The sequence below is a fragment of the Pan troglodytes genome, chromosome 3 (assembly GCF_028858775.2).
Source record: "Pan troglodytes isolate AG18354 chromosome 3, NHGRI_mPanTro3-v2.0_pri, whole genome shotgun sequence".
Taxonomy (NCBI): domain Eukaryota; kingdom Metazoa; phylum Chordata; class Mammalia; order Primates; family Hominidae; genus Pan; species Pan troglodytes.
The window spans coordinates 151,321,221-151,335,061 of record NC_072401.2 but is presented as its reverse complement, the minus strand read 5'-3'; the positions used below and the strand labels follow the sequence as shown (position 1 = coordinate 151,335,061).

Here is a 13,841-nt window from a genome sequence, read left to right as displayed (position 1 = left end):
TATTTATATTTAATGATAAAGTTGACCAAGAATGTTTATTTAACAGTTTCTATACTGAGCAATTAGACATAGAGTGATTGAGGCATATGCTTCAGGTAGCAGTAAAAATAATCTCTTTGACTCAGATCAAAATGAGTACAGCTAGCAACAGTGACACAGAGGAGAGGCCTGAAAGAGGGCAAGAGGAACCAAATCTAGGAGAGACACATGTCCAGTAGCTATGCATGGATAAGGTCTTCGCTAGTTTCTTAGTGGATGGGGAAGTGAATATAAGATTCACACTTAATGGTATTTGTGGCTTGTATATTTGTAAGTGTGTGTTTATGTGTGTGCGATCGAGATAACTATTTAGAATGTTCAATTTTTATTTCACTGTGTATAGGTTTTGCCATTTTAAAACATTTTCCCTTTTGTTTTTATAAGGCTTTTGAATAAAGATTTTTTTGATATTTTCATACCTAAATGCTTAGACAAGGTGAGACTTCAATCAACAAATGTGGTCAAGATATCTTCTTATAGGTCTATAGAATCTTTTTTCAAATTTAAAAGTCAAACTGGCAAAATAATGGCTGAAATATGACACAAAGTTTAAAAAAGCCTAACATATAAAAATCTCTTACAAACTGGTAAGAAACACACTAACGGAAATTAAGTCCTACTAAGGGTCATATGATGGTGGAATTCTCCAAACAATGAATAAATTACTTAAGAAAAAAAAAAGACATGACCATATCAAGCAAAAACAAACTGAAATAAATACCGGAAAATTTTATTAAATGTTGATAAGTATAATACATTTGTCCATTAAGATAACAGAAATTGGAATATTATAATCAGTAATTTATAATAACTCTTTATATTGCAATATTGCTGTTGTAAGTAGAAATTTGTACTTTTTTCTGATAAATTCTACCTTGAGAAATATTTAGACTTATAGTGAAAGATTTACATGCTGAAATGTACTAGCACAATAGCTGAAGCATATTTCCATGCGAAAGCCTGGGAGGGACACTCCCTGTAATAAAAACCACATGGATGGACCATTGTCATTTTCTCTGGCTCAACTTCCTAACCATGAAACGCCCTAGGTAACCTTCCAAATGCCTGAGATCTGAAAAGGGCTCCCTTAGAAGATAGGTTGTGTTCCCCAAAAGAGTTGTTACATTCAGAGGAAAAGGTACTCAAATTGAAGTCGGTGGTTGCCCAATGCCCTTCCTTTTCTCAGAAACATCATCTATCCAAGTAGCACATTCTTAGAGGGAAGTTTTCTATTCAGGTTTTAAAGATACAATCAAAAAACTGCTTGATTCTTAATTATAAGCAAAAGAAATCCACTTATAGATTTAAGCAGAAAGATGTTGAATAGGATACTGTACAGAGGTCTAGAGAACTAAGTTCATAAACATAAAGGAATAGTAAAGGCTGGGTAGCTCCCAGTAATCCAGCCAAATCCTATACAGAAAGAGTTTGATGCAGACACTGAATCAAGGGTGTTCCTGAGTTTACAAATGCTGCCCTTGAAAAACGTATATTGGTACTACAGTTACTCTATCACACAAATAGATTTCCCACTGTTTCACTCTTAAAAGCATTATTTGTTTCCATTCAAAGTTTGGGATTGGTGGAGATAATGGGTGAAGTTCACGTGTGTGCATCCTAGCAACAGAAGAGGTATGAGTCATGAGCACCTGACTTTTGGCTTCAAATTGTGGGAAGTGAGTTCTGCCTCCCACTAAGATTCATATGTAGGGAATGTGCCAAAAGTGCGATCAATTTATTATTTTTTAAAAAAAGCCTATTGAACAAAAGGCAGATTAAAAATACACATTGAAAAATGTTATTAAATGTTGAGAGACATTAGCAAACATCCAGAATCTGCTATTAGATGGAAGGAGAAAGGAGAAGAGGAGGGTAATAAAATTATGCTAATTAATTTTTCATTCAAATAAACAAAAAATATTATTTCACATAAACAGAAAATAACACGACAGAAACAAGAAAAACAATGTGTAATATGGGCCGGGTGCAGTGGCTCACGCCTGTAATCACAGCACTTTGGGAAGCCGAGGCAGGCGGATCACGAGGTCAGGAGATCCAGACCATCCTGGCTAACACGGTGAAACCCCGTCTCTACTAAAAATACAAAAAATTAGCCGGGCGTGGTGGGGGGCGCCTGTAGTCCCAGCTGCTCTGGAGGCTGAGGCAGGAGAATGGCGTGAACCCGCGAGGTGGAGCTTGCAGTGAGCCGAGATCGCGCCACTGCACTCCAGCCTGGGCGACAGAGCGACACTCTGTCTCAAAAAAAAAGAAAGAAAGAAAAGAAAAGAAAAAATTAATGTGTAATATGAAATATGCTAGGAAACAAACAAACAAACAAAAAATCTTGTAGAATGGATGCAAACACGGCCAGGTGCGGTGGCTCATGCCTGTAATCCCAGCACTTTGGGAGGCCGAGGTGGGCAGATCATGAGGTCAGGAGATCGAGACCATCCTGGCTAACATGGTGAAACTCCACCTCTACAAAAATACAGAAATTAGCCGGTCATGGTGGTGAGTGCCTGTAGTCCCAGCTACTCCAGGGGCTGAGACATGAGAATCGCTTGAACTCAGGAGGCAGAGGTGCACTCCAGCCTAGTAACAGACCGAGACTCCGTCTCAAGAAAAAAAAAAAGGGATGAAAACACGAAATTAAAAGGAATGTAGAATACAATTAAGTGGGCTCTGGAATGCCTCTATGCTAGTTTCAAAACCAATGATACAACTTACTGGCTATGGGGCCTTGGGAAAGTTTTTAAAGATTTTCTGCTTCAGTTTTTTTCATTTATAATACGGTATGCAAAACACAGAAAAGGAAAGCCAACTCAGCGAAAAATGTGTAAATGTAAACACATTCCTAAACAAGAAATAATGAAAATTTTAAAAATTAAGCCTTTAAGAAGTCAAGAACAGGAAAATAAATCTAAATATTATTTAGAAAGGAATTAATAAAGATATATAGAGACATTAATAAGCCAGAAAATGTAAAATGTAAAAATAATTGACTTGTTAACTAAAAGGGAATGGCTCTTTAGAAAAGAGAAAACAAATTTGAAATAGGTAAATATTTAAAACTTTAATAAAAAAACTGTTCTGGTGGAATGTTGAAAATGCATACACAGAAGAATGTAGTCACAGGTAAACTAATAAAACAAAATTTGCACATATGCTGAAAAGGGTTAATTTCTTGAATATTCAAAGAGATTTTTAGAAATCAACAACAACAAAAAAACCTTAAAAAGCCCAGGGAAAAATAGGTAAAGGACATGAATGTATAATTTCCCAAGGAAATAAGAGACAAAGATTTAAGCACCCAGAGTGGACTTCTTAGACAAGAATCATCTATTACAGAATAATACCTTAATAAGACTACATCATTTCTGGCAGAGTGGGCTACATATTATGGAAATCTGGACACAAGTATAGGAAGTGTCTGTGAAAGAAGCCAATATTGGAAGCTCTATTCTATGGGAAGTATGAATATATAATGACAAAGCAATTCATAATGGAAATCTCTGAACTTCAGGGAGATTATATTACTCTACAATGAGTATATTTAGCCAACCTAGGCAATAAACAATAAATACACCCATAATCTTAGAAACTAGGTGAAATAGACTAAATGAAAGAGGCAAAATCAAATTAAATATAAATACCAGAAATATATAAGGAGCTTTTCTGTCTTTGTAGGCTTTGGATCATGGACCGGATATGAAAGCAGTTATTAACATGTATGGCAGACTAATCCACCGTGTTAGATATCGACATGGTCTTTGGAGGACAAGACAAATTCTCAACTTAGCAGAGCTAGAGGAGTGGATGGACCGAAAAAAATGTAAGTGATGCAGACACTTCTGGTTTGAATTTAAGTTTGGAGTTAATTTAGCCATTGGAATTTGAAATATAATTACCTGTAGAAAGCAAAGGTAGATTATATTTTATATTGCTGTAAGCAATTTGCATTTTAAGTTAGCATGTTGTATATTTGAATTAATTTATTTGGATCCTCTGCAAGTAACAGAAAACTCATTTTAGCTATCCAAAGCAAAAAGGAAATTTAACAGGAGAATATTGCAAAGATAGTGAAACAATTAGATTTCAGACTGAATATGAAACACAACTGCTTCAGAGATCTAGGGAGCAGGAAATAAGGGATAATCTCAATTTGCCTCTGGGGGGATAGATAAGCCCCTACCACCTAAAGACTCTTTGTTGCTATGCTTTAAATTCATATTCCAGGGAGACAGCAACTGATACATATAGCTTGAATCATAAATCCAACACTTTGCAGTGGGAAGGTAGGGAATCCTGCTTGAGAGTTGCACAGAAACTATGTTCATTGGAGGAGGGGTAGCTGCACAAAGAAAAATTGTATATACCAGAATAATAGTTAATGGACACCGAGCCTACTAAACAACACATTGCTTATTAGTGTTAGAATTATATTCATAGAACAAATTATCTCATTTATATCTTAATTTTCAGAGATCCCAATTTATATTTATATTTAATGAATTCAGTATTGCTTAGGATTAGGATAGATTATTAGAGCCAGTTTCTTGACTAAAAAAATGACACAAGTAAGTTATATTTAATTGGAATCATTGTCTTACTGCTTTATAGGTAAAAATGTGAAAATGTAGGTAGTCTCAGCTAGTCATACAGTATTTATTTTACATTTAAGACTGTAAGTTCCATGAAGAAAGGGATTATGTCTGTTATATTTATCAGTAAATACTCACTATGTAGCAAATGCCTGGTTTATAAGAAGGGCTCAAAAATATTTGTTAAAATGATAGTTTTCATTAAGTTATGATAAAATTATGTGCTAAAAGCTATTTGCAGATAACCAGAACTCTTTGAGTTAGAATAGTTTCTTTTCTGTGGCTAGAGGTAGAGGGAGGAAGAAGTCAGAGAGAGAGGAGAAAGAGAAAAGAGAGAGGGATTGTTTTATATAAGTCAGAGGTTGCTGGATCAATTCATCCAGCCCAGCCCAACAGCCTGGTTTCTAGAGAAAAGAGCAGAAAGCAGCAAAGTGTTGGAGAGATGGGAAGACAGGAAGAAGAAAGAATGAGAAAACGAGAAGAGAGAGAGAGAGAGGCAGTGATAGAGAAGATCCTTCTCCCATTAAGAAGCTACTTGGACTCCTTTTACTTATAGAACCGAGAGAGAGAGTGAGAGTCAGATTTTAAGACTTTTGCCCGTAAACTCTCCATACCACTAGTAGAAAATTCAGGAAGATCTTAGTATTTTTTTATGAATAGTAGTTTATATTATATAATCTAATATGAATGTACTGATTTCATAATACTTATCAAAATATATACTAAAACCTTACAGTTATTACACTGACCATTTTCTTTTCCATCCACTTTAATTTTTAGCTGCTGACTTCCAAATCACATATCCTTTCCAAAATGCTCCTACTATTTTACTCAATTAGTCTTCTCTTCATACCCCAAACTATCACTTAATTGATTTTTTAACGTTATGGAATGTTGCTTATTTTTCGTAGCTTTACTTTCTTTCCATGATTTCTCCTTCTCAGTTTGTAATGCAGATTTCAATATTTTTGCATCCTAAAATATCCCCTCAGTTTGAAAAAAATAATTAATGTGATTTCTGTTTTCCAGCCTGGACTCTGGTGCTTTCTAGCTGAGAAGCTTTTTCAGTAAAAGTCTTATAGATAGTAAGGGATAAGCCAGGTGGACTATGGGGGAAGAAGGTTCTAAGCAGAGGGAGCAGCAAGCACAAAGGCCTTACTTTGGAGGCGGCTAGTCTTGGAGAAAGCCAGGAGACTAGTATTACTGGAATGAAGTTTGTGACTGGACAGCAGAGCAAAATGAAATTGGAAAGGTAGTGGGGAGCACAGGTTATGTCAAGCTTTATAGACGATTGCATTTTACCTTGAGAGAATTGGGAAGCCATTGGAGGATTGGGAACAGAGGACTATGAAGCAACTTGTGTCGCAGACATCACTCTGGTAATTTTGTTGAGAATAGGCTAACATGTGGCAAAAACAGAATAAAGGAGTCCAGTTAGGACAGATGGTGGTCTGTCCAACATAGGAGCTGAACAGTAGAACAGAAATTGGTAAATGAATAATTTAAAGAATTACCAACCAGAGCATCCATTTACATTGAGGGGAAAGTAACTCAATAGAGACAGAATTTGCAAGTTCTAATTTGTCTTCATGTTACTTAGAAAATTCTTCATCCTTTCCGTGTGTTGATGGCTAATTGGGTGATATTTGGCAGTTACCTATACACTTTTTAAGCATCTTTCAATGATCAGAAAATTTCATCAATTTTCATGATTTAAGTTTTATATTTACCCTAAATATATCATCCTTGAATACTAATTCTCCTTGCATGTTGCTGAAAGTTTGCTCATAGGGCATAATATACAGGTTAAGGGCACTGTTATCAATTATACAGTTTCAAAGTCATAATATTAATAGGTACATCAATATTATCTTGTGAGAAACATATAAAGTGATTAATTCAAGGAGATACTAATAAAGGTCTATATACTTTTTCAAGGAGAAATACATTTACTTAATCACAAAAGTAAAAGGTGATGTTCTTTTTGTTTTAGTTTAGAATCAGATCCTGAGACAATAATTCAAGTACAACTAATTTGCTTGGGAGTTTATCCTAGGCAATACTGTTAATGGAATGGAGAAAGGAGACAGAAGGGAAAGGCGTCAAAAAAGAGTGCAATATCAAGCAAATTACTACGTGGACAACTGAAGCTTAATCCCTCTAGGGAACTCAGAAAAAACAGTGTAAACAACTTGCCTTGAGTGCTGGGTCTTTATCAACCAACTCCCCTGAGTCAGTGGTTGAGGCCCACTGCTTGGTGCATAGATGGGTTGAGTCAAGGCCTGTAGCCAGAGGGAGCCCTTAGGCAATGGAATGCAGATGCTGGCAATTGAAAGTCAACTTAGCATGCACAGAAGTAAGGACAAGGAGATATGGATGGGGCACCGAAAGAAACTGCTCTAGTTTGCTTATTTCAAAAGAGACAAATAGCCATAAATACACTAAATATACATTTTCATTTATTTTACTGCTGTGTTTTAGGATCTCAAATAGCTATTCATATTTAGACAATCACTAAATATGTCTTGAATCTGTTGATGTCTCATAGCTATCTCCCTCAGCTAAATGAATGAATGAATAGAAAAACTGAAATCCATGTGGTTGAGTGCCAGGATGATATAACTTCTGTTAGAAACCACCTTGGTGCCTTTTGCCATTGGCAGCCAGAGCTAAACCTGTATTTGAGCAGTCCCTGACATCCTATAAATGTTGACTTACACAATCAACATTTACAGGATACAATTATACAATTCATGGGGTTAAATGTAACATATTTCAAAGTAGAAACTCAGTGTCAGTTTTTTGAAAAAAGAAAAAAAGAAATTATTTATGGAAAACTACACTTATGAAATGTATGCATCAATTTTCTTGCTCATTATCTAACTCCTTTCTAAAGTCAAGTATGGGAGATAAGTGATAGGTGGCCCAACTGAGTGGTTTTCTATGGTAGTCTTGAGCCAGGAGTGACAAAGTATCTTAAATATGAAAGTAGAAATACATGAAGTTAGTGAGCAAAAAGTAGACATTGCTCCCAATTAGGGGCCAACTTTAGAAACAGAATAAGCCATCCAAAGTGGAATTACCAATTTTTAAGTAGTTAGAATGTGAGTAAAAGCCAAAAAGAGATGAAAAAAGTAGAGCAGCTAATAAACAATGAAGAGTGAAATGGATCAGTAGGTGTCAGGTCCTCAGAAGTCCTGACATAAAAACTATGTCTTATGACATGGTTGAGTTGACATTATAGGATTTATGGTCAATTGTCATGAAGTCAGTATAGAAGATGCCAGTATTCATCTTGGGGAATCAAGTAAAAATTTCGCTACTGCGGAATGTGAGGAGAGAGAAACATGCCCACTTCCTTCTAACCTTTGCCAGAAGGTTGATATAGTGCTAGACTAATCATGGAGACTTACTGGTAGACAGGAAAATAAAGCTAGAGTTAAAGTTTTTACTTGATGTATTGTTTAAAAAAATATTTTCTTTTACATTTTTGTCCTTTTAGTCTATGAAATAATGTTTGCTAAGAGGGAAGATTGGCCAAAAATTGAAAGAAGTGAGCTCCCCAATTTCTTCAGTGACTGTGGTCATTTCCCAACTCAGAAACAAGTTGATGATACTTGGGACCTGGTCCATCAAGGTGAGTAGTTTCTCATTTCTTTTTTCCCCCCTTCTTTTCCTTTCAACTTCTTTCTTTTCTCTTTCCCAACTTTCCTTAGTTGTTCTCTTCCTTTCTTCATTCCTTCCCTTACTTTTACTAAACTTTTTGTGTAAGTGCTTTCCCTCAAATTTCTTTGCATCTGATCTTAATATTTGTGAAGGAAAATATTTGAAAAGTAGGTTAAAAGAAGTTAATGCAATACAGGTTTTTTTGGAGGAAGATGGAAGAGGTGGTTTTCATTTTTATAGTTTTTAAGTATTTTTGGATATAAAATAAGTTACATCAAGCTGAGTATATTTTAAACCATCATATTTTAAATACTGATGCTAGGAGGCTTTCTCCTGGATAGTTAGATTTGGTATTGGAGAACACGGTCAAGTTAAAATGTATAAACATTGTAAGCTATTTCAATATAATAGACTTTCACAGAAAATCATTTCTTTTCTGAATAATACATGAAAAATATTGTTTATGAGAATATTTAATAATTTAAATTGAGCAAGATTTCTCTCTAAAGACTAATAAGGGGATGTAAATTGTCACAAAAGTATGAGAAAATCTCAATGAATTTTCCTTTAATATTTTAAGATTCTTTTCAGCTTTTCTTTCTTTTTTCCCCAGCTTTGTCAAAGTATAATTGACAAATTAAAATGGTTTATATTAAAGATGTAATATGATGATTTGGGATACATATGCATTGTGTAATGACGACCACAATGAAATTAATCAATATATCCATCACCATTCATAGTCACTGTTTGTGTATGTAAGTGTGAGTGTGTGGTGAGGACACATAAGAACTATTCTCCTAGCTAATTTCAGGTAATCAATACAGTATTAACGACAGTCACCATGCTGTACATTAGATCCCCAGAACTTATTTGTCTTTCAAACTGAAAGACAAAAAGTTTGTATGTTTTGACCAACATCTCCTTAATTGCCTCCAACCCTCAGCCCTGGCAAGTGCCATCCAACTCTATGCTTTTATATCAACTTTTATAGATTTCCCATATAAGTGAGACTACACAGTATTTGTGTTTCCATATCTGGATTATTTAACTTAACATAATGTCTTCCAAGTTCATCTTTATTGTGACAAATGACAAAATTGCCTTATTTTTAAAGACTGAATACCAGTCCATTGTGTATAATACCACTTTTTAACAAAGCTGGAGGCATCACTCTACCTGACTTCAAACTATGCTACAAGGCTACAGTAACCAAAACAGCATGGTACTGGTACCGAAACAGAGATATAGACCAATGGAACAGAACAGAGCCCTCAGAAATAATACCACACATCTACAACCATCTGATCTTTGACAAACCTGACAAAAACAAGAAATGGGGAAAGGATTCCCTACTTAATAAATGGTGCTGGGTAAACTGGCTAGCCATATGTAGAAAGCTGAAACTGGATCCCTTCCTTACACCTTATACAAAAATTAATTCAAGATGGATTAAAGACTTAAATGTTAGACCTAAAACCATAAAAACCCTAGAAGAAAACCTAGGCAATACCATTCAGGACATAGGCATGGGCAAGGACTTCATGTCTAAAATACCAAAAGCAATGGCAACAAAAGCCAAAATTGACAAATGGGATCTAATTAAACTAAAGAGCTTCTGCACAGCAAAAGAAACTACCATCAGAGTGAACAGGCAACCTACATAATGGGAGAAAAGTTTTGCAATTTACTCCTCTGACAAAGGGCTAATATCCAGAATCTACAAAGAACTCCAACAAACTTACAAGAAAAAAACAAACAACACCATCAAAAAGTGGGCAAAGGATATGAGCAGACACTTCTCAAAAGAAGACATTTCTGCAGCCAAAAGACACTTGAAAAAATGTTTGTCATCACTGGCCATCAGAGAAATGCGGATCAAAACCACAATGAGATACCATCTGACACCAGTTAGAATGGCAATCATTAAAACGTCAGGAAACAGCAGGTGCTGGAGAGGATGTGGAGAAATAGGAACACTTTTACACTGTTGGTGGGACTGTAAACTAGTTCAACCATTGTGGAAGACAGTGTGGCGATTCCTCAGGGATCTAGAACTAGAAATACCATTTGACCCAGCCATCCCATTACTGGGTATATATACCCAAAGGATTATAAATCATGCTGCTATAAAGACACATGCACATGTATGTTTATTGTGGCACTATTCACAATAGCAAAGACTTGGAACCAACCCAAATGTCCATCGATGATAGACTGGATTAAGAAAATGTGGCACATATACACCATGGAATACTATGCAGCCATAAAAAAGGATGAGTTCATGTCCTTTGTAGGGACATGGTTGAAGCTGGAAACCATCATTCTCAGCAAACTATCACAAGGACAAAAAACCAAACACCGCATGTTCTCACTCATAGGTGGGAATTGAACAATGAGAACACTTGGACACAGGGTGGGGAACATCACACACTGGGGCCTGTCGTGGGATCGGGGGAGTGGGGAGGGATAGCATTAGGAGATATTCCTAATGTAAAGGACGAGTTAACGGGTGCAGCACACCAACATGGCGCATGTATACATATGTGACAAACCTTCACGTTGTGCACATGTACCCTAGAACTTAAAGTATAATAATAAAAAAAAATACCACTTTTTTTTTCCATTCATTTGTTGACAGGCACTTAGGTTGCTTTCTTATCTTGGCTATTGTGAATAATGCTGCAATGTAGGTACAGCTACCTCTTTAACAAACTGATTTCATTTATTTGGATATATACCCAGTAGTAGGATTGTTGGATCTTATGGTAGTTCTATTTTTAATTGTTTAAGGAAATTCCATAATATTTTACATAATGGGTGTACCAATCTATATTCTACCAACAATGTACAAAGATTCCATTTTCTCCACCTCTTCACCAATACCTGTTATCTCTTGTCTTTTTAATAATAGCTATCATACTAGGTGTGAGGTAATAGCTCACTGTTGTTTTGACTTGCATTTCCCTGATGATCATCTACCTGTTGGCCCCTTGCATATTTTCTTTGGAAAAATGTTTATTGAGGTTTGTTGGCCATTTTTGAATTGAGTTATTTTGGGATTTTTGCTATTAAGTTGTATCTTTATCATTTATTTTGGATATTAATCCTTTATCAGACATATGGTTTGCAAATATTTTCTCCCATTCTACAGGTTCTCTTTTCATTTTGTTGATTGTGTTTCCTCTGTTGTGCATAAGCATTTTAGTTTGAGGTAGTCCCGCTCGTTTTTTAAAAATTATTTTTATTTTTTTATGATAGAGACTGGGATCTAAGTTGCTTAGGCTAGTTTTGGACTCCTGGTCTCAAGTGATCCTCCTGCTTCAACCTCCCAAGTGGCTGGGACTACAGGCACATGCCACTGTGCCCAACTGTTTTTTGTTTGTTTGTTTGTTTTTGCTTCTGTCACCTGTGCTTTTGGGGTCATATTAAAAAAAACCATAGCCAAGATTGCCTTCACAGTGTTTTTCCCCTGTTTTCTTCTAGAAGTTTTGTGGCTTCAGACTTTACATTTAAGTCTTTAATCCATGTCAAGTTAATTTTTAAATATGGTGTTAAATAAACGTCCGATTTTATTCTTTTGCATGTGGTCATCAAGTTTGCCCAACACCATTTATTGTAAAAACTATCCTTTCCCTATTGTGTATTCTTGTCACCCTTGCCACAAATTAGTTGCATATAAATGCATGGGTTTATTTCTTGGCTCTCTATTCTATTCCATTGGTCTATTTGTCCGTTTTTATGCCTGTATCATACTGTTTTGAATACAATAGCTTTTTAATATAGGTTGAAATCAGGAAATGTGTTGCCACTAGCTTTGTTTTTCTTTCTCAAGGTTTATTTAGCTATTCAGGAACTTTTATAGTTTCATGTAATTTAGGTTTGGTTTTTATAAAATGCCATTGGAATTTTGATAGGGATTGCATTGAATCAATAGATCATTTTGGTAGTATAGGCATATTAACAATATAAAGTATAATTCATGAACACAATATATCTTTTCAATTATTTGTGTCTTCAATTTATTTCATCAGTGTCTTATGGTTTTCAGGGTACAGATCTTTTACCTCTTGGGTTAAATTTATTACTAAATATTGTATTTTCTTTGATGCGATTGCAAGGGGAATTGTTTTCTTAATTTCCTTTTCAGATAATTTTTTGTTAATGTAGAGAAATGCAACTGATTTTTGTTTGTTAGCTTTTCTTTCTATTTATATACTCATGCTCTGGCTTTCTACTGTGTTTAGAGATAATGTCACCACAACGTAATTGAGAAGAGATGGTAAGGAAGTGAAACAAACATTTCAGGATCTTTTTTTTAATCTAAAGAAAGGGCTCACATACTAGTACAAAGGTGTGAGTAAATCAGAATGTAAAGATGGATGCTTCATTATATGTTTGGAGTTCTCTTCTTTCATTCTTAGTGCAAATTTAAACAATTCTTTACCTATGGACTTTGTTTTGCCACTGCTATATCCTAGTACCTGGAACAATTTTTTAGACTTTGATAAATATTTGTTCACCTATTTGTAGAAGCATCTACATCACTTTGTGCTTCAGTTTAGGTTGTTTAAGTGACTTTTAATGACAAAAGTATTTAATGTTTTATTATAGAAAATTTGGAAAATATAGAAATATATAAAATTTTGAAGAAATAGCAATTGTTTTTTTTTCCACTTTTTAAATTTCTATTATTATTATACTTTAAGTTTTAGGGTATCTGTGCACAATGTGCAGGTTAGTTACATATGTATACATGTGCCATGCTGGTGCGCTGCACCCACTAACTCGTCATCTAGCATTAGGTATATCTCCCAATGCTATCCCTCTCCCCTCCCCCCACCCCACACATATACACCATGGAATACTATGCAGCCATAAAAAATGATGAGTTCATGTCCTTTGTAGGGACATGGATGAAATTGGAAATCATCATTCTCAGTAAACTATCGCAAGAACAAAAAACCAAACACCGCATATTCTCACTCATAGGTGGGAATTGAACAATGAGAACACATGGACACAGGAAGGGGCAATTGTTAACATTTACTATTTATCTAAGTTTTTCTGTCAATATGACATTATTTTATGAAAATCCAGATTTTCCACGTATAGTTTGAATATATTGTTTTTAACAATACTTATCAGTTTCAAAGCTATAAATAAGTTTTACAGTGTTATTTTTGACAGAGTAGTAATCTGCCATATGGATATTCTATAATGTATTTATTGTTATACATTTAAGTTGTTTTCATTTTTCTCATAATAATAAAATTAAAAAATTAAATGCAGCCAAATGTAACTAATCAAGTAGTTAAAAAACATATATGACTAGTGTTAGTAATTTAGAATATGTATTTTTTTTTCAAATTAACAGTTTCATAGGGGTATTTTTCTCTACTCATTATTTTAGAGTATATCATAATGGCTTAGATTTAGAGCATGGCTCTGGGGTTAGCTTGCCTGGGCTTAATTCCCTGCTCTACCACTTTCTAGCTGTCTTTGGACAAGTTATTTATTCCTTCTATACCCCAC

General features: G+C 34.9%; 1 protein-coding gene across 21 annotated transcripts in view; it reads left to right on the top strand.

Moving 5' to 3' along the window:
* IQCM (IQ motif containing M) overlaps positions 1–13,841 on the top strand; it is a 464,883-nt gene that overhangs the window by 258,476 nt on the left and 192,566 nt on the right. For all 21 annotated transcript variants that reach the window (XM_054683879.2, XM_054683878.2, XM_054683880.2 and 18 more), the window contains 2 exons: positions 3,727–3,871; positions 8,143–8,277. In XM_054683879.2, coding sequence (XP_054539854.1) covers positions 3,727–3,871; positions 8,143–8,277 — 280 coding nt within the window. The remainder of the gene's footprint in view (positions 1–3,726; positions 3,872–8,142; positions 8,278–13,841) is intronic.